A 21820-nucleotide genomic window follows, 5' to 3' on the forward strand; every position below is an offset into this window, starting at 1 on the left:
GGTTCTCCTGCCTCAGCCTCTTGAGTAGTTGGGTTTACAGGCCCACACCACCATACCTGGCTGCTTTTTGTATTTTTAGTAGAGACGGGGTTTCATCATGTTGACCAGGCTGATCTGGAACTCCTGGCCTCAGGTGATCCACCCGCCATGGCCTCCCAAAGTGCTGGCATTCCAGCCGTAAGCCATGGCTCTCTGCCTCTGTCTTCTTTTCTAGACTGTAAGCTCCAAGGCGGGGGCAGGGTCTGCCTTTCTCATTTTTAAAAAATTTGTTTTATTTTTTATTTTTGAGATGGGATCTTTCTCTGTTGCTCAGGCTACAAAATTGTTGTCCAGCATACAGAAATGCTGGAGTGCTCTCAGTAAATATTGGTGACTCTCAATAACCTTCACTCCTCCAGAATCTCAAAACCTTAGAGATAGGGAAGAAAGCAGCTTATCATGAGTTGTAACTTTCGATGTTAAAAGAAATCATGAGTAAGCTGGGTGTAGTGGCTCTAGCCTATAATCAGCACATTAGGAGGCCAAAGTGGAGGCAGGTGGATCTTGTGAGCACAGGAACAGGTGTTCAAGACCAGCCTGGGCAACAGGAGGAAACCCCCATCTCTACAAAAAAACCTTTTTAATTAGCTGGGTGTGGTGGTGCACACCTGTAGTCCCAGCCCCTCTGGAAGCTGAGGTGGGAAGGACACTTAAGCCCCTACAGTAAAGGCTGCAGTGGGCTGCCACTGCACTCCAGCCTGGGTGACAGAGCAAGACTCCATCTCAAAAAAAAAAAAAAAGAGTATGAGTAGTAACTTTAAAAACAACAACAGCAACCGAAATACTGTGATTATCGTGAATGAACTAAAGTGATTGAATTGTATATGTAACAAGAAAGGTGGCCTTTGTTTGGTTTGAGTTTGACTAGAAAAATCAAGCGGAAAGAAGATGGGGGTTGAGTATAGGGAAAAGAAGGAAAGATGAGGAGAAACAATTTGATTAGAATCAGCAAAGTGCAACTAGAAAAACTAAAACAAAACCAGGATTACAGACATCAGCAATTTGAAATATTGTATTTAGAACAGTCGTGTCTGTTCTAAAAGCATTTTGGCTTAGGGTGATTCTTCATACATAAAGATAAACAATACCTTGGCAGTCTCATAACATATTCCTGAAAGTAGAAAGAAAAGAAACAGATGGTCATGGGAGAACAAATAGAACCAAGAGAAGAAGAGAATTTTGAGGACATGTGATGCTGACACAGCATACCAGAATCTCATGAAAAGATCACTGTTATTAAGCCTTCATGGGTAAAGCAGCATTCTGCTTGCTACAGAAACTCTTAAAGCCACCCATTTTTTCCCCCCAGTTTTTGTAGAAACGAGGTCTCACTGTATTGCCCAGGCTGGTCTCGAACTTTCCTCAGCCTCCCAAAGCACTTGGATTACAGGTGTGAGACACTGTACTTGGCCTTCAAGCCATTCTTTACTATTATATAATAATTATCATTGCTTATTAATTCTGAGTTTATGTCTATTTACTAAGCATCTGTTGATAGCAGTATGCCAGAATGCTAAGAATACAGAGAGGAAAGATGTAGATCTCAGGTAATTCATAGTTGTGAGGGATGAGCAAGTAAAAGGGACAATTAGAATGTAGGGTGATAATAAGTATAATAGAATTATCCAGAGCATATCATTGATGTACAGAAAAGATGGCCAGGCACGGTGGTTCACACCTGTAATCCCAGCGCTTTGGGAGACCAAGGTGGGCAGATCATTTGAGGCCAGGAGGCCCATCTCTACTAAAAATCAGGAGGTGGAGGTTACAGTAAGTCGAAATCGTACCACTGCACTTCAGCCTGGGCGACAGAGCGTGACTCTGTCTCAGGAAAAAAAAAAAAGCAGAAAATATGCACTTATTCCTGGCCAGAAGATCGGAGATGTTTTCTTGGGAAGAAAGTGCATAGAAGCTGAATCTCCCAAGAATGTGTAACTCTTGTTAGCTAAAAAAGAAAAACAAAAGCATTGCAAGAAGAGAAACAATTGTACAAAGACACAAAGGCATGGCAAAGCATGATGGTTTCCCAGAAATACAGAAATACCAATTAATCTGGCGTGTGAAGTACAAGCAGAAGAGTGGTGGAGAGTTGAGACCTGGAGTAGTAGGGTGGAGCTTGATTATAAGAAGGAACATTATGTGTAGTAGTCTCTATTTATCAAGGTAAGGAAATCTGATGCATTTTATGGAACATTCCAATCTAGATGATTTAAAAAATTTCATGGCCGGGGGCGGTGGCTCACGCCTGTAATCCCAGCACTTTGGGAGGCCAAGGCAGGTGATCACGAGGTCAAGAGATCGAGACCATCCTGGCCAACATGGTGAAACCCCCGTCTGTACTAAAAATACAAAAATTCGCTGGGCGTGGTGGCGGGCGCTTATAGTCCCAGCTACTCAGGAGGCTGAGGCAGGAGAATCGCTTGAACCTGGGAGGCGGAGGTTGCAGTGAGCCAATAGTGGACCACTGCACTCCAGCCTGGTGACAGAGCAAGTCTCCATCTCAAAAAAAAGAAATCGTGAGTTAATGGTACAAGTGTGAGCACTTACCCAGGGTTTTATTATCCTATAATTGTTGTAAACAATTACTGTGATTTCAAGTAACTGCCATCTATATTTATATTAAAATTAACTATGTTGACTGGTTTGCTTTAATTTTCAGAGATTACTTTGCATAAATCCACCCCTGTTTGAAATCTATCAAGTCTTGTTAAGTCCAACACAACATCATGTAGCACTTATAGGAATAAAAGGACTTATGGTATTAGAATTACCTAAGAGATGGGGGAAGAATTCTGAATTTGAAGGTGGAAAATCAGCAGTGAATTGTAGGTAAGTTGTATAGTATTTATCTGTATCATTTATTATATATACAGAAAATTGTTCAAGACCAGTGGTTCTTAAGCATGTTTAGTGTACTTCTCTTGAAACATTAGAGCATTCCTCGTGTCTGCAGACTGGCTTCTGTGTTATCAATGTTTATAGTATATGTGTGATTGATTGTACTTTTATTCTGCCTGAAGTACCACATTGCTCTCTCATTAGAGGCTAGGCCATTCTTGCAATTAGGTAGAAGTAACATTTTGTAAAACTAGTTATTATCTGTCAGCCAGAAGTTTGCCAGAAGTTTATCTTAAGTATTTTATATATATATATATATATGTGCGTGTTTATATATATATGTGTGTGTGTGTGTGTATATATATATATATTTTTTTTTTTTTTTGAGATGGAGTCTTGCTCTGTCGCCCAGGTTGAAGTGCAGTGGCACAATCTCGGCTCACTGCAACCTCCGCCTCCTGGATTCAAGTAATTCTCGTGCATCAGCCTCCCGAGTAACTGGGATTACAGGCAAGCGCTACCACGCCCAGCTAATTTTTGTATTTTTAGTAGAGATGGGGTTTCACCATGTTGGCCAAGCTGGTCTTGAACTCCTGACCTCAAGTGATCCACCTACCTCAGTCTCCCAAAGTGCTGAGGTTATAGGTGTGAGCCACTGCACCTGGCCTATTTTTATATAATTTCTTTTTTCAACAAATCCAGAAAAGTGAATCTGAAAGATCTACTCAAAAGAGTACAGATGCTTGTCAACTTACGATTGGGTTATGTCCCGATAAACCCAGTGTAAGTTGAAAATGCATTTATTGCTGACAGCACAGCAGATGATCCCTGATTTAGGATGGTTCAGCATAGGATTTTTCAACATTATGAACCCATCATAAGTCATAAGGAGCTCCTCGATTTATGATGGATTATGTACTGGTAAACCCATTGTAAAGTTGGGGATCATCTGTATAAGGTAGAAACTACTTTTAGCTCCACAACTTAAAAGTTGAGTCCCCTTAAACTGTTTATTTTCTAAGTCTCTGTTTCCTCGTTTTAAAAACAGGATTGATAATATCTGCCCTTGTAATTTCCTAACAGGGTTAGTAAAAGCATCAAATGAGATACTATATCTGAAAACACTTGTACTGTGTAAAATGTGTATCAATCCTAAGTCAAACCATCCTAAAATGTATATATATGTATGAAATATGATATAATTTGGGGCCGGGCACGGTGGCTCACGCCTGTAATCCCACCACTTTGGGAGGCCCAGGTGGGTGGATTGCCTGAGCTCGGGAGTTTGAGACCACCCTGGGCAACATGGTAAAACCTCATCTCTACTAAAATACAAAAAATAAGCTGGGTGTGGTGGCACACGCCTGTAGTCCCAGCTACTCAAGAGGATAAGGCACAAGTACTGCTTAAACCTGGAAGGCAGAGGTTGCAGTGAGCCAAGATTGCACCACTGCACTCCAGCTTGAGCCACAGAGTGAGATTTCATCTCAAATAAATAAATAAAATTTAAATAAATTATTAAAATAAATTATTTATTTATTTTGAGACAGAGTCTTGCTCTGTAGTCCAAGCTGGAGTGCAGTGGCGTGATCTTAGCTCACGGCAACCTCCTCAGCCCAGGCTGGAGTGCAGTGGCGCGAGCTCAGCTCACTGTGGCCTCCACCTCCTGGGTTCCAGCAATTCTCCTGCCTCAGCTTCATGGGTAACTGGGAATACAGGCACGCGCCACCACACTTGCCTAATTCTTGTATTTTTTTTTTTTTTTTTTTTTTTTGAGACGGAGTCTAGCTCTGTCGCCCAGGCTGGAGTGCAGTGGCGCGATCTCGGCTCACTGCAAGCTCCACCTCCCGGGTTTACGCCATTCTCCTGCCTCAGCCTCCCAAGTAGCTGGGACTACAGGCGCCGGCCATCTCGCCCGGCTAGTTTTTTTGTATTTTTTTTAGTAGAGACGGGGTTTCACCGTGTAGACCAGGATGGTCTCGATCTCCTGACCTCGTGATCCACCCGTCTCGGCCTCCCAAAGTGCTGGGATTACAGGCTTGAGCCACCGCGCCCGGCCAATTCTCGTATTTTTAGTGGAGACGAGGTTTCACTATGTTGGCCAGGCTGGTCTCAAACTCCTGACCTCAGGTGATCCACCCGTCTTGGCCTCCCAAAGTGCTTAAGATAGGCGTGAGCCATCGCGCCCAGCCATTGTGCTATAATTTAGAAGATATTTTTATTTCAATTCTTTGATATTGTTTGAATAGATGCCTTGAATGCCCTCTCAGCATGATGTCAGGAAAATACATTTGAAGGAAAGAGAAGCAAAGAGTGTTAAAATAGAAATTCCTTTAGGGCCTGGCACGGTGGCTCACACCTGTAATCCCAGCACTTTGGGAGGCTGAGGTGGGCAGATCACCTGAGGTCGGGAGTTTGAGACCAGCCTGACCAATGTGGAGAAACCCCTTCTCTACTAAAAACACAAAGTTAGCCGGGCGTGATGGCAGGTGCCTGTAATCCCAGTTATTCGGGAGGCGGAGGCAGGAGAATCGCTTGAACCCAGTAGACGGAGGTTGCAGTGAGCCAAGGTCGTGCCATTACACTCTAGCCTGGACAACAAGAGAGAAACTCCATCTCAAAAAAAAAAAAAAAAAGTTCCTTTAGAAGATTTTTCATCAAAGTTGTATAAAATGTTTTGGAAAATTATTATCTTTATTTTAGTACCACTCCAGTTGCTGAGAGATTTTTCACCAGTTCTACCTCTCTGACTCTAAAGCATGCTGCATGGTATCCAAGTGAAATACTGGATCCCCACATAGTGCTGTTAACATCAGACAACGTAATAAGGTAAATTTTATTTTTCTCTCTCTTGAAGCCTTGCCAGTGGGAAAGCTCTGTTTCTGTTTGCCAATTAACAGCTCAACATAGAACAAAGTGAGTCATTGAATGAGTCTGCTTTTATTTGATGGCTGTTGTAACCCATTCTCAATCGTAAGAATTACCTAACTGACCTAACTTACATGCCTTACTTACCAGTTCCTTCTCAACTAGTCTTCCTGCCTCCAAGTATCTCCTTTCCTAATCTTACACATTAGAATAATCTTTCCAAAACTTTCATCATGTCACCCTTTTGGTGATAATGTAGCATAAAAGAAAGAGAATATAAGTATAAATTGAGAGATTTGAATTCTTGTCCCACCTCCTCTTCTGTTATCTTTGAGATCTTGAGCTTCTTTTTAGGGATGGGGGTGGCTCAGTTTCCAATCTTTTAAGTTGAGCAAGTTTGATTCAATAGTTTCTAAAGCCTCTTCCAAGCTTTGCACTCTATGATTAAATGCCCTAATGCTATGTAGATTTCTACTATATTATCAGTTAACTTTCTAAATCGTTAATTGGGAGGACTCAGCAGAAGTACAGATACCTTCAGTTTTATTTTTCTTAATCACTGCTTTTAACTGTGCTCTACTAAATCTTCCTTCACTGCTGAACGGCTCGCCCCTTAATGGTGTCTTATACAGATCCCCATAGCTTTCTTGTTACTTCTACTTATGAAAACAGTGTGTCCAGTTTAAAACTCTGATCTTGGCCAGTTGTAGTGGCTCACACCTGTAATCCCAGCATTTTGGGAGGTTGAGGTGGGAGGATCACTTGAGCCCATGAGTTTGAGACCAATGTGGGCAACACAGATCCTGTCTCTGCAGAAAAATTAGCTGGGCATAATGGCATGTGCCGGCAGTCCTAGCTACTCAGGAGACCGAGGTAGGAAGATGGCTTGAGCCCAGGAGTTTGAGGCTGCACTGAGCCATGATCATACCACTGGGTAACAGAGTGAAACCCTGTCTAAAGAAAATAAAAATTTCAAAAGCTATTTGATCTCAAATCTATTTCACAACTATGTCCTGGCCCTTTTGTAGGTCAGACCTGTGTTTCGTGGGATCAGAAGCGATTGGAGAGTGTGCGGTCTGCTCTTTCACTCTTCCTCTTATGCCAGCTCTTTGGAGCATAGGGTGAAGTGTAAGGAATGGGCTGCCTCCTCCTTCTTCCAAATCTAACTCCTTCAGCGTAGGGTAGGGGAGTGGGATAGGTGAGGTAGAGATCTTACCAAACTGGTAGCCTGTGAGTGATGGGGAAGTATGCCTGATCTTGTTTTAATCTCATTCCATCTGTCACCAGTGAACTCTGTTGATGTGGTAGTCTCTGCATAGACAGTATGTTTGTGTGTGTGTGTGTGGAGAGCAGTGTTGAACTTCCAGCTCTCCCCATCACTGAGGAGCTCTGGCTCCCATTGGCTCCTGTCAGTTCTCTATGCCCTGAATCCTCTCTCAAGATGGGGTACAGTATACCTTATCTGCAGGGTGTATATTCCAAGACCCCCCAGTGAATGCCTGAAACTGTAGATGGTACTGAACGTGATATGTGTGTATTGCTATGTTTTTTCGATCTAATAACTGAGACAGCTACTAAGTGACTAAGGGGCATTCAGCTAGGAGATACACCAGTCTCCCTTGTTACAGGTACCTCCACATCTGGCGCTTTCCTAGACCCTTCCCTGCCCACCCATTTGGCTTTGGAGTTCAGGGCAGAGAAAGAGGGTAGAGAAAATCTTCCCGTCACAAACATTATACTGTATTCCGAAGGACTCTTTGACATCCTCTCTTCTTAGTCTTCCTTTTATATCCTATGATGGAAAAGGAGATGGTGGGAAGATAGCATAAGTACAATTCTTAAGCCCCAAAGGAAGTATCTGGCCCCAAATATTGAAGGTTCTTTTTTAAAATATGTGGTACTTAACACTTCTGTTTTCCTAAGCTTTGGAGATTTTGGGCAATTTCAGAGCAAAAGGAAATTTTCACCGAATGCCCTGTTGCACTTTCTTTTTCTTTAACTGTTCCCCAATTCAACATTATTGTCTAGTATTTATGTGTATTTTCAAGTTAGTAATGCTTGTAGGAACCTGGGAACACTGTAATAAATGTGTATTCAAATGGATCAAATTATCATTAAAAACATGTATTAACTACTTAATGTGGCATTTTATTGATATTGGAAGAAACCAAGTTTAAAAATTCTTAGTGGAGTCAGACAAAATAAGTGATTGTAAGGGACATTGGATTTCTAAAATGACATTATTGGCCTTTTGAAAATTCTTTACCATTTTCACGGTAGCCTTATATGCTGTGAAATATAGGTTACTTTACATTAAAATAATTTTGATTAAAAAAATTCAGTATTATACTTTCCCTTGAGAAAATAGAGATGATATGATACTGGGTTTGTTTGTTTGGTTCTTTTTTTTTTGAAATGGAGTCTCACTCTGTCACCCAAGCTGGAGTGTAGTGGCATGATCTTGGCTCACTCCAGCCTCCAGCTCTCTGCAACCTCCACCTCCCAGATTCAAGCGATTCTCCTGCCTCGGCCTCCCGAGCAGCTGGGATTACAGGTGTGCGCCACCACGCCCAAATATTTTTTGTATTTTTAGTAGAGACAGGGTTTCACCATGTTGGCCAGACTGATCACAAACTCCTGACCTCAAGTGATCCGCCCACCTCAGCCTCCCAAAGTGCTAGGATTATAGGTGTGAGCCACTGTGCCCGGCCGATACTGGGTTTTTATAAAACAAACACATAAATAGATTTGCAGGCTAAATGTCACTCACTCTGTCAGCCAGTTGGCATATAAAGAATAAGATACGGTTCTTTCTCTGGTGGGATTTGGTGTCTAATAGGCAGAGATAGATGTGTGTAGTTGAAGGAAAACTGGCAAGCTTAGGGGCAGTAGTGAGGTGACAAGGTGAGTATAGCTGAGGGCTCAGGACGGAAGTGATAGGTGCAATGGTATGGAATAGGCTGTTAAAGAATATTGGTAAGGATAGAGAACATTTCTTCAGGTCCCAGTGAAACCTCCCTCATGTGGTTAAAGAATAAATGAAGTAGACTACTTTGCAACAGCAAGATTTTTGCAAAGAAATAGTTGTGATAAGTGGTAGGAAAATTCTCAAGAACTGACTAGATGGAGAAGAAAGTGCAGTTTTGGGAAACGAAAAGAGAATTTTAAGTGCTGGTTTTCTTCTCTTTTGGTTGCTAGAATTTACTCGCTACGTGAGCCCCAGACACCCACTAAGGTGATTATACTTTCAGAAGCCGAAGAGGAAAGCCTAGTACTCAATAAAGGGTAAGTTTTTATTTGAGTCATAAAATTGTTTTTTAAATTAGCTTATTGGGATTATAAATGCGATTTTAACGGATTGCAAGGTTTTTCAGAGGTGACTAGCATGCTTTTGGTAATATGAGAAGTAAGTGTATTTTTAGTAGAAACAGGGTTTCGTCGTGTTGGCCAGGCTGGTCTGGAACTCCTGGGCTCAAGTGATCCTGCTCGTCTCAGCCTCCCAAAGTGCTGGAATTACAGGCCTGAGCCACCATTCATTTCTGTATCACCTTTCTATGTGATAAAGAAACTAAGATAATATCTTGCATTGATGTTTGCTCTCTCAACTATATGAAATTGTGATTTCATTTGAACCGTATTTATTAACCTTGTATTGAACTAGAATCTTCCTGAATAACTGCACTAAATTTTAAATGTAAAAACAGCATGGTTTTATGATTAGTCTTCTTGATATAATGTATATTTGCTGTAGAAAATTGAGAAAAATAGATCAAAGTATTAGGAAGAAATTGAAAATCTTTTGTAATCTCCTATAGCTATAGCCTGTTTCAATACAGCAGCCAAAGTTTAATCAGGTAATTCTACTTTAATCTACAGTTTAATCAGATCAGTTTAATCAGATCATTCTACTTCCCTGCTCTCCACACCCCATTGATTTCCCAGAATCTTCACCTATAAAGGTTCCACAGGTATGCCACCTGATTGCCTTTCCAGCTTCATTCCTCCCTCTGTGCCCTGGCTCTCGGCCCCAGGCACCTTGGCCTCCTTGCCATTCCACAGACATTAAGCACTTCGGCCTTAGAGCGTTTGCTCTCCACCTTGACTGCTCCTTCCCTAGTTAACCACAGACTTGCTTTCTTACTTCTTTCAGATCTTCGCTCATATGTCTTATCAGAGTCTTTCCCATACCAACTAGTGTAAAGTAGCACCTCCATCAGTACCCTCTTACCCTGCTTGATTTTCATGATATTTTCTGAGTTTATGTTCCATCTTTATTTCTTTTTGTGGTATGTCTCTCTCTAGAGGGCAGGGCATTTGTTTAATTCACTGACATATTCCCAGACCCTAGAAAAGACCTGGCACAGAGTAAGTGCTTTGAAATTACTTGTAGAACTTACGGATCCTGCTGCTCTGAGACAACTGTTGATGTTTTCATGTGTTTTCCTGTTTCCTTTTTGCATTTGTGTGTATGTATATATTTTTGCTATTTGTATATCTGTGTATTTAAACTATTTAAGATGAGAGTAGAACCGAATAATTTTATGGCCAGCTTTTTTCACTTAATTTCGTGAGATTTTTTTTTTTTTTCTTTTGAGATGGAGTCTCATTCTGTCACTCAGGCTGGAGTGCAGTGGCATGATCTCGGCTCACTGCAACCTTTGCCTCCCAGGTTCAAGTGATTCTGCCTCGGCTTCCCAAGTAGCTGGGATTACAGGTGCCCACCACCACCCCCAGCTAATTTTTGTATTTTTAGTAGAGATGGGGTTTCACCATGTTGGCCAGGCTGGTCTCGAACTCCTGACCTCAGGTGATCCGCCCGCCTCAGCCTCCCAAATTGCTGGGATTACAGGCATGAGCCACAGCACCCAGCTGAGAATGTTTAAATGTTAACCTTCTTCATAATCATTTTTTGTCTTTTCAATCCATTGCCTACAAATGCTATACATACCTACCTCCTATTATTATTTTGTGTTTTTGTTTTGTTTTGTTTTTTCTTTTTTTTTTTTGTTGTCTTTAACAAGTTGGTTTTTACATCTCTTTCCAGAAGGGCATATACCGCATCTCTAGGAGAGACAGCAGTGGCATTTGACTTTGGGCCATTGGCAGCAGTCCCAAAGACTCTATTTGGACAAAAAGGCAAAGATGAAGTAGTGGCGTACCCACTGTACATCTTATATGAGAATGGAGAGACTTTCCTGACATATATCAGTCTGTTACACAGGTGAGTTGAGGTGGTCACCCACCTGAAATGAAAACTCAGCTTGGGCTCCAGTAGAGATCGTTGAGGCTGGACTTGGGAGCCATGTTTTTGAGTCTGTGGAAATGTTGCAGCCTTCCGATGCTTGGCTTGCATATTTTTGAGAAAGAGTTAGTACAGGTCATTTGACCTCTCATTTCTTCATGTTGTTTGGGTAAGTTCTATAGAATTTTTGGATAATCACTTAATGATAGGCCTGGATTTGTGTTCACAAATTCGGGTTATCTGAACAAGTGCTTATGGTGTTTATCTTATATGAACAAGACACCACGTAGACGTGGTAATCTGGTATCTCATGTCGCTGTTGTGGGGAGAAAGATACATACACATGAAAAAATACTATCTGTACCACAGTATTGGTACACAGACAGTCCGAACCAGAGGAAGGGGAGGTCATTCTGACTGCGAGGTTGGGGAAGTTGTTGTGGAGAAGGAGCGATGCCGCGTGTGACTTAAAGGGCTCGTTCAGGGTTAAATGAAGTATCAAGGAAGGGTGAGACCGTCTCTGTCAAGGGCAGCATAAAGTAGAGTCTGAAGATAAGCAAGTGCAAGTGTCATTCAAGCTTCATTTATTAGACATTCTGGGCTAGAGCTGAGGATTCATGTAGGGAGCATTGAGTGGTAGAGCTAGAAGTATCTGTCCCGAGAAAATTTGCTGGCCTTAAAAATACCTCGTTAAAGCGTGAGTGTGGATTTTTTTTTTCTGTAGGAATAGGGTAGTAGGAAGCCAGTGATGGTTTCTGAGCAGAAGGACAAAACAATTGGTTAGGAAAGGGACTGGGACAGAGACTTTTAAAGAAGCTTTTGCAAAATTGAGCTTATAATTTATGAGAGTTTGAACTTGGGTGGTAGTAGAACAGAGAGAAAAATGAAACACAGTAGATAGCAACAAAGGAAGGATAAATAAGACTTAATTACTGTTTGGATAAGGGAGTATACCATGAACAGAAACAGGTCAGTAAAGGCAGCTAATTGGGGGAGAAGCTTTATTTTTAAATAAATCAGTGTAAGATAGTATTGGACCAATAAAATGGAAATATTCCATGGACAGTTGGAAATACAGGATGATGAGAGACAAGAAGAATTAAAATAGAGGTATGAGAATCATCTGTCATGGTGAGAGAGTCCATACAGGAGAAGAATTTGAGGGAAAACTGCAGAGGCGCAAGGCTAAGGGCTGAGCATTAGAGTTTATTCGCTTATAAATCGACTTAACCTACTTATTCAGGGCCCACTGTGTGGCAGAAGATGGAAATACAAGATTGAAGGCAACATTCCTACCATGTGGTTCCTTATCTATCAGAAGGACATACCACTAAACCAGTACTATAGTACAGTGTCATGTGCTCAGGGCATCACCGGGTTCTTCAGGAGTGTGATGGAGTAAATGAGTAGGCCTGCTGATGTTGGAAGACTTTGAGGAAATGCTGTTACAAAAGCTTGGACTTGAAGGATTCACTAGACAGAGTCGGAAGTGGGTACAGAAGAGAGTATGCAAAACCATAAAGATAAGAAAGATGAAAGAGCTTGACAGGTTACAGAATGGTGAGGATTCACTATTGAGTGCATTCGCCTTGCAGAAATATTCTCTGCCTTTCCACACATGAGCTCAGGAGGATTTTGTGGTAACATTAGTACCTTCCCTTACCCCTTCTCCTCTTACTGCTGAGCCCTTATTTGTCCAAACCATGATCTGCCTAGTAACCTTAGCCCAAAACCCAAAAGTTATCTTCATCCTTATATTTGATCAGTCCCAAATTTCTATGGATTTTGTGATTAAAATTTTTTGGAAGTATACACCAAGCTTGTCCAACCCACGGACTGTGCGCAGCCCAGGACAGCCTTGAATGCAGCCCAACACTTCGTAAACTTTCTTAGAACATTATGAGATTTGTTTGCGATTTTCTTTTCTTTCTTTTTTTTTTTTTTAAAAAGCTCATCACCTGTTGTTAGTGTATTTTCTGTGTGGCCCAAAACAATTTCCAGTGTGACCCAGGGAAGCCAAAAGATTGGGCGCCCCTGGTTATACACCCTTCTCTCCATTCCTTTGTCCCTGCTTCAGAACTTCATCATCCGCCTAGGTTATTTTCTTTTTTTTTTTTTTTTTTTTTTGAGACGGAGTCTCGCTCTGCTGCCTAGGCTAGAGTGCAGTGGCCAGATCTCAGCTCACTGCAAGCTCCGCCTCCCGGGTTTACGCCATTCTCCTGCCTCAGCCTCCCGAGTAGCTGGGACTACAGGCGCCCGCCACCTCGCCCGGCTAGTTTTTTGTATTTTTTTAGTAGAGATGGGGTTTCACCGTATTAGCCAGGATGGTCTCGATCTCCTGACCTCGTGATCCGCCCGTCTCGGCCTCCCAAAGTGCTGGGATTACAGGCTTGAGCCACCGCGCCCGGCCGTTTTTTGTATTTTTTTTTAGTAGAGACGGGGTTTCACCATGTTAGCCAGGATGGTCTCGATCTCCTGACCTCGTGATCCGCCCGCCTCGGCCTCCCAAAGTGCTGGGATTACAGGCTTGAGCCACCGCGCCCGGCCCTATTTTCTTAAGTAGTTTCCCCAGATCCCATTTTGGACCCTTCCATGTCTTCCTCCCTAATACCAGACTGATTTGTAAAGTGAAGCTCCATTACTTGATTTAAACCTCTAGTGATATACTGTTACCCAGCAGACTGAATAGTTTAACATGGCATCCAAGATGATGTACTTTTTAAGCCAGTCCTGGATGTCTGTCTAGCTGTTTTGCCATTGCCTTAGACCTTATACTTTGCCTCCTATCATACTAAATAAGTTTTCTTCTTCTTAGTTCCTTGTCTTTCATGCTTCCAGGACTTTGCATAAGCTGCTCAACAACCCCCTTCCTAGAAATCATTCTTTCTCCATTTTTCTTATTTATTTTTGATAGCTTTCTTCATTATCTTTGTATCTTTTTGTCATTCCTTTGTACACCATAAATCCTTCTGTTGTTGCACTTATCACATGGTATACGAATTCTGGTTAAATGTCTGCCTCATCAGCTAAACAGTCATTCACTGGGAGAATCATCTAGCACTCAATAGTAAGTATTTGTCAAATCAGATTTAGTATAGGGATCCAAAGCCTTGAAGAGAAGCTACATTTCAGAAGAAAGGATTTGGTAGTCTTGGAATATAGATGGTAGTTAAAACGAGGCATAGTTTAGTAAGCTCTCATTTAAGTGTGTATTTTGAAAAAAGTCAAAACCTACAACAGAATCCTGGAGAACAATATTTAAGAGAAAGAAATTAGAAAAGGACATTAGAAAATTGTCTTTAAAGAGGTAGGAAGAGAGAACTACAAGAAAGAATTGTTATAGCTGTTAAGGATATTGAGTAGCAGTAATTGTTAACCAATGATAAATGCAGCAGAAGGTTAAGTGCCTTTTGGATTTAGCAAATCTTACAGGTGACCTTTGCCACAGTAGCTTCAATGGAGTGGTGAAAGCATAAACCATAGCAAATTTAGGGCAAGGGTTTCCAGCCTCTGTACTATTGACATTTTGGTCTGAATTACTGTTTTAGAGGTGCTGTGCTGTAGGGGAGTGTTTAGCAGCCTCTAGCCTCTAACCACTAGATGCCAATACCTCCCCGCACGTTGTGACAACCAGTTGTGACAAGCCAAAATGTCTTCAGACATTGCCAGTGTCCTCTAGGGCAAAATTGTCTCTGGTTGAGAAACACCAGGGCAGTAGAATCTGAGTGGGAAAGCGAGAAGGTGGAGTATTGGGAATATCCTACATTTATAATGAGAGTATGATAGCTGGAGGAAAACAAAGTCAAAGAATGGTTTTATGGGGTGGGCATGCTTATTGTCAACATTTCCCAAACATGTTTTTACTCCTTCTTTAGCCCTGGAAATATTGGAAAGCTGTTGGGTCCGTTGCCCATGCATCCTGCGGCTGAAGATAACTATGGTTATGATGCTTGTGCTATCCTCTGCTTACCCTGTGTCCCCAATATCTTAGTGATCGCCACTGAATCAGGAATGCTGTATCACTGTGTTGTGCTAGAAGGGGAAGAAGAAGATGACCAAGCAGTAAGTGCAGGCTGCTGTGGGTGTTTGTGTCTTCAACACTTGGCACACTTCCTGACCCAATATGGATGCTTAATATATGAGAAGGAATTTTAACTTATTTATGGAACTTCTGATATTTTGGAAATTAAACAGTTAAAAAAGTAGCTGAGGCAGTCTTAGCAATCTAAGTGGAAAGAAGTTAGAAGGTTGCCCAACTTAACTTGGTCCACCAGTCTGCATGTTACTTTCTGATCTCTATATTGCAATCTTCAGGGACAGATACAAAGAGCCTTGGAATCACTGAATCAGCTTTTTTCACAAACATCTTCTTAAAGGAAGAGAGATGTTTTCTCTTCAGAATAACAGTGCAGTGCACTGTTAGGATAGAGGTGGAATTAAGAATTTGAAAGCACTGTTTGACCCAGCTTCTTTTTTTTTTTTCTGAGATGGAGTTTCGCTCTTGGTGCCCAGGCTGGAGTGCAGTGGCATGATCTCAGCTCACTACTACCTCTGCTTCCCGGGTTCAAGCGATTCTCTTGCCTCAGCCTCCCGAGTAGCTGAGATTACAGGCACCCACCACCATGCCTGGCTACTTTTTTTTTATTTTTAGCAGAGACAGGGTTTCACTATATTGGCCAGGCTGATCTCGAACTCCTGACCTCAGATGATCCACCCACCTCGGCCTCCCAAAGTGCTGGGGATTACAGGCATTAACAATCGCACCCGGCCCTGACCCAGCTTTTTGCCTGTTTTTAATTGTGTACATTTTCAAATTAACATGCAAGATCAACATTACAACACTTTTTTTTTACAGTCAGAAAAGTCCTGGGATTCCAGGATTGACCTCATTCCTTCTCTGTATGTGTTTGAATGTGTTGAGTTGGAGCTTGCTTTGAAACTGGCATCTGGAGAGGATGACCCTTTTGATTCTGACTTTTCTTGTCCAATCAAACTTCATAGAGGTAAGCTCTTCAATAAATGTAGTGCTTTTTTCCCATGATTTTTAGACTAAGACTATCATAGACTGTTCCTATGTCATGTATTTGTTCTGTGGTTCCAGCCTTTAAAAAGTTGACTGGTTTTTTTAGCCTTTTAGTCACTATAGTACACTTTTTGTCTAAGGCAGACTGAGCAGATTTCCAAGTTTTAAAATAGTGGTCTTTGGTCCAGATCACCCGGATTCCTAATAGTGAGTTTTTCCTGGTCCTATCAAAAGTAGAACTACCATGTTATTCAGTAGTTCCACTACTGGGTATGTCAAAAGGGAAGGAAATAATAGGTTGAAGAGATACCTGCACTCCCACTGCAGTGTTATTCACAATAGCTAAGATGCTGAATCAACCTGTGTCCATCCACAGACCAAATGGATTTTTCTTGTTGTTGTTGTTGTTGTTGTTGTTGTTGTTGTTGTTGTTGTTGTTGTTGTTGAGATGGTGTCTGGCTCTATCAGCCAGGCTGGAGTTTAGTGGCGCAATCTCGACTCACTGCAACCTCCCCCTCCCAGGTTCAAGCTTTTGCCTCAGCCTCCCAAGTAGCTGGATTACAGGTATCCACAACCATGCCTGGCTAATTTTTGTATTTTTATTTTTATTTTATTTATTCATTTATTTTGAGACAGAGTCTCGCTCTGTTGCCCAGGCTGAAGTGCAATAGCGCGATCTCGGCTCGCTGGAACCTCCGCCTCCCGGGTTCAAGCAATTCTTCTGCCTCGGCCTCCCTAGTAGCTGGGATTACAGGCGTGTGCCATCATGCCCTGCTAATTTTTGTATTTTTAGTAGAGACAGGGTCTCATCATATGGGCCAGGCTGGTGACCTCGTGATCCGCCCACCTCGACCTCCCAAAGTGCTGGGATTCCAGGCGTGAGCCACCACGCCTGACAATTTTTGTATTTTTAGTAGAGGTGGGGTTTCACCGTGTTGGCCAGGCTGGTCAAACTCCTGACCTCAAGCAGTCCACCTGCCTCAGCCTTCCAAAAGTGCTGGGATAACAGATGTGAGCCACCACGCGCCCGGCCCCAAATGGATTTTTAAAATGTGGTGTATATACACGGTGGAATACCATTTGGCTTTTGTGTGTATGTGTGTATGATAATAATCTCACTGTGTCACCTAGGCTGGAGTACAGTGGTGTGATCTTGGCTCACTGCAACCTTCGCCCCCCCAGGCTCGAACAATCCTCCCACCTCAGCCTCCGGAGGCTGGGAGTAGCTGGGACTACACGCCTGATTTTTGTATTTTCGGTAGATATGGGATTTTGCCATGTCATCCAAGCTCAAACTCCTGAGCTCAAGTGATCCTCCCACCTCGGCCTCTCAAAGTGCTGGTCCACAGGTGTGAACCACCATGCCTAGCCCTATTTGGCTTTAAAAAAGGATGATCGGCCGGGCGCGGTGCTCAAGCCTGTATCCCAGCACTTTGGAGCCAACGGCGCACAAGTTCGGTATCGAGACTCCTGGCAACCGTGAAACCCGTCTCTACTAAAATACAAAAAAAAAAACTACCGGGTGACGGGCGGCGCCTTAGTCCCAGCTACTTGGGCTGAGGCCGGAGGAATGGCGGGAACCCGGAGCCTTGCAGTGAGCTGGAGCCGGCCCTGCATTCAGCTGGGCGACAGAGCAGCTAAAAAAGGATGGAATCGTGTCATTCACTGCAGCACAGGAGGATTTCAATCTTGTAGCAATTTGACCTACTCTCCTTACAGTTCTTGTTAGCCAGTTTGCCTAGTTTTGGTAATAATGGCCTCAACTCTATACTAAAGTTATAGCCAAAACATTTAAGGGGGCAGAATTCCTTACATAACAAACCAGCAAAGAGCGTACATTGAGTTTGTCTAATTAAGGTATTTTGAGATTTATGTTGTCTAAGAATTTTATAGATGAGGAAACAGACCAAATGAAGTAAAGTGACAGAAACTAATTGGTTTCCTCATATAGATACATATATCTTTGGGAAATCTTAAGTGTAGATGTAGACATTTTGTTCTTGGGTTTTCGTTTTTGTTTGTTTGTTTGTTTTCAAGATGGAGTTTTGCTCCTATTGCCCAAGCTGGAGTGCAATGGCATGATCTCGGCTCACTTCAACCTCCGCCCTCCAGGTTCAAGCGATTCTCCTGCCTCAGCCTCCCAAGTAGCTGGGATTACAGGAATGCGCCACCACACCTGGCTAATTTTTGTATTTTTAGTACAGATGGGGTTTCACCATCGTGGTCAGGCTGGTCTCAAACTCCTTATCTGTCCACCTTGGCCTCCCACGATGCTAGGATTTTAGGCATAAGCCACCATGCCCAGCCTTTTCTTGGTTCTTCTAATGAGAATAACATTTTCATACGTGAAAATAAGAAATTTTTTACTTGTTCATAATTGTGCTGAACAAGGCATATTATAATCACTGAGGCACACCAGATTTCTTAGTAACAAAGTGAAATGGCTACAGTATAACATAGGGTGGTGTCTAACAGATTTCCTGTTAACTAAATGTTGGCTCTTTTTAGTAATCAATTTGTTTTACACCCCAGTACTAAGATTTTTCTGTTGATGTTAGCACTACAGGTTTTGAAAAGTCATTTTAACAATGTTAGATTTGATGAGATGATTTGAGCCTTAAGTCTTAAAATATGGGCAAATGAAAAAATTTTCAATACTTTATTCAAACAGATCGATGATTCCCATAGACGAAGGTTTTTTAAACTTTTTATAGTAGAATGCTGTTTTCTAAGATGTTTTATGGAACCTCAATGTATAAGACAGAAAAATAATATATCAGCTTTAGAACATTAATATAGGATAAAGTCACTAATCATAAAGTGAGACTGTTAAAGGAAAATTTAATGTAGGGGTTTTATGGGTTATTGTGCCATTTAATCAGCTTTAATATATACCTTATCTCTGTATTTTGTTTTTACTTTAATAACATTATTATTTTGCTTGTTTGTTTGAGACAGAGTTTCGCTCTTGTTGCCCAGGCTGCAGTGCAGTGGTGCAATCTCAGCTCACCGCAACCTCCACCTCCCAGGTTTGAGCAATTCTCCTGCCTCAGCCTCCCAAGTAGCTGGGATTGCAGGTGTGAGCCACCACACCTGGCTAATTTTGTATTTTTAGTAGAGACGGGCTTTCTCCATGTTGGTCAGGGTGGTCTTGAACTCCTGACCTTAGGCGATCCGCCCACCTCAGCCTCCCAAAGGGCTGGGATTACAGGCGTGAGCCACCACACCCGGCCAGTAACATTATTAATATTAATAAAAAAAACGAGTTACAGAGATAAATATACACAATAATAAGTATTCAATAGCTTATCTTTTAGTCTCAGGATTGTCTTACTGATACTGGGGCTCAAAGGAGGTACAGAAATTTTTGTTTCAAAACCACTTAATTAAAATTGTATAACAGCTACTCATACTTCTTAGTTATAAATGATTGTCAAACAAAAAGAGCATCCCAAACTGAAAATAACCTTTAAAACTATCTGTCAGTCAACATTATGAAGACATACTAAACTTCACTTCTCATTTCACACCTTACTACACTGATAGAACTGTTCCCTGAGCCGTTGTGTTAAAGTCTTTTGTGATACCTATGCTATAGGAGTGCATTTGCTTCAACAATTTTATTTAAGTCGATGTATGCAAGCATAGGTTTTCTACAGAGCTGCCATTTTAACCACCATTCTTTTGAAGAACTAAATAAATGCACAGAGAAAAGCACAAACAAGTTACTTAACAGCAAGTATTTATGTTTTGGTGAACCTCTTGTGTTCATATTTAGAAAATAACATTCAGATTGTGTTTTTTTATCTTTTTTTTTTTTTTTTTTTTTTTTTTTTGAGACGGAGTTTTACTCTGTCGCCCAGGCTGGATTGCAGTGGTGCAATCTCGGTTCTCTCACTGCAACTTCCGCCTCCCGGGTTCAAGCAATTCTCCTGCCTCAGCCTCCCGAGTAGCTGGAATTATAGGCGGCTGCCACCACACCCGGCTAATTTTTGTATTTTTAGTAGAGACGGGTTTTCACCATGTTGGTCAGGCTGGTCTCGAACTCCTGACTTTGTGATCCACCCACCTCAGCCTCCCAAAGTGCTGGGATTACAGACGTGAGCCACTATGCCCAGCCATTTTTTATACTTTTCAGAATACAGGCATACCTCCTCATTTTATTGTGGTTCACAGATAGTGCTTCTTTTTTTTTTTTTTTTTTTTAAACAAATGAAAGCTGCAGCAGCCCTGCATCAAGCAAGGCTATCAGCACCATTTTCACACAGCATATGCTCATTTTGTCTGTGTCAGCATTTTTTAGCAATAAAAAATGGTTAAGGTGTGTACATATTTTTGGATGTAACGCTGTTGCGTACCTACTAGTATAAACATAACTTTCTGCATAGTGTAAACACAACTTTCATATATACTGGGAGACCAAATGATTTGTGTGACTCACTTTATTTCTATATTCACTTTATTGCAATGGTCTGGAACCAAACCCACAGTATCTCTGAGGTATATCTGTTCTTAAATATATTCGAAATTTGAATTCAAATTTTAAAATTTTCAAAACCCCTAACAATAGGAAAGCCTTTTATAAAACCTTCCATCAACAAATGTGTTTGTAGGCTACTGTGGGGTAATCAGCAAATTTGAGGTAAATTTTTTTAGTTATCCAATGGCTACTTTTGTATCATTAATCATTCCATTTGCAGATCCCAAGTGTCCTTCAAGATATCACTGTACTCATGAAGCTGGTGTACATAGTGTTGGGCTAACATGGATTCATAAACTTCACAAATTTCTTGGATCAGGTGAGTTTACTAACTCTCTGCACTTTTAATAGATTTCAGAGGAAAAATAGATTTAATAGATTTCAGAAAAGTAGTTTGGAATAGAAAAATGGTAGAGAAAATCAGTGAAACCGAAAGGTTCTTTGAAAAGATCAACGACATTTGACAAGCCTTAAGCTAGACTAACTATACTCAGGAATAAAAGCAGGGGTATTACTATTGACCTTACAGAAATAAAAGATAATAAGGGAATATTATGAACAAAATGTACGCCATTACATAATCTAGATGGGATGGACAAATTTCAAGAAAAAAATACCAAAACTGACTCAATCAAGGTCTGGAAGAATTTGCTTTAAAAAGAAAAAAAGACCGGACGCGGTGGCTCATGCCTGCAATCCCAGCACTTTGGGAGGCCAAGTGGCGGATCACGAGGTCAGGAGATCGAGACCATCCTGACTAACATGGTGTCTAGGTGGGAGTGCAGTGGTGCAGCCATAGGTTGCTGCAGTCTCGAACTCCTGGGCTCAAGCAGTGCTCCTGCCTCAGCCCCCAAAGTATCTGGGACTACAAGAGTAAGCCACCATGCCTGGCTAATTTTTGTGTCTTTTGTAGAGATGGGGTTTCACTGTGTTGCTCAGGCTGGTCTCAAACTCATGAGCTCAAATGATCCACCTGCCTCAGCCTCCCAAAGTGCTAGGGTTACAGGTGTGATCCACCGCACCCGGCCATCAAAATTTAAAACTTTTTTTTCCTTCAAGGATACTGTTACAAAAGGGGAAACAGCCCACAAAATGGGAGAAAATATTTGTGTGATAATGAACTCGTATGGAGAACAATATAAAGAACCCTTAGCATTGAATACAGTTGGGCAAATAGCATATCTGTAAAAAGATATACAACATCATTAGTCATTATGGAAATAAGATACCACAAAACCACAATGTGGTATCATGTCATATCCACTAGTATAGCTAAAATGAAAAAGATGGACATTAACACGTGTTGAGAATGTAGAAAAAAATGGGGACC

The 21820-nt window shown here is 41.6% G+C and overlaps 1 protein-coding gene across 1 annotated transcript in view; it reads left to right on the top strand.

The window, feature by feature from the left end:
* The window catches only part of NUP88 (nucleoporin 88), a 36189-nt gene that overhangs the window by 2121 nt on the left and 12248 nt on the right, over positions 1–21820 (top strand). Inside the window, exons 2-8 of the mRNA XM_010355847.2 lie at positions 2699–2868; positions 5581–5706; positions 8944–9030; positions 10790–10966; positions 14863–15049; positions 15843–15990; positions 20711–20809. Of these exons, the coding sequence (XP_010354149.1) occupies positions 2699–2868; positions 5581–5706; positions 8944–9030; positions 10790–10966; positions 14863–15049; positions 15843–15990; positions 20711–20809 (994 nt within the window). The remainder of the gene's footprint in view (positions 1–2698; positions 2869–5580; positions 5707–8943; positions 9031–10789; positions 10967–14862; positions 15050–15842; positions 15991–20710; positions 20810–21820) is intronic.

Source organism: Rhinopithecus roxellana, chromosome 19, assembly GCF_007565055.1.
Source record: "Rhinopithecus roxellana isolate Shanxi Qingling chromosome 19, ASM756505v1, whole genome shotgun sequence".
Classification (NCBI taxonomy): Eukaryota; Metazoa; Chordata; class Mammalia; order Primates; family Cercopithecidae; genus Rhinopithecus; species Rhinopithecus roxellana.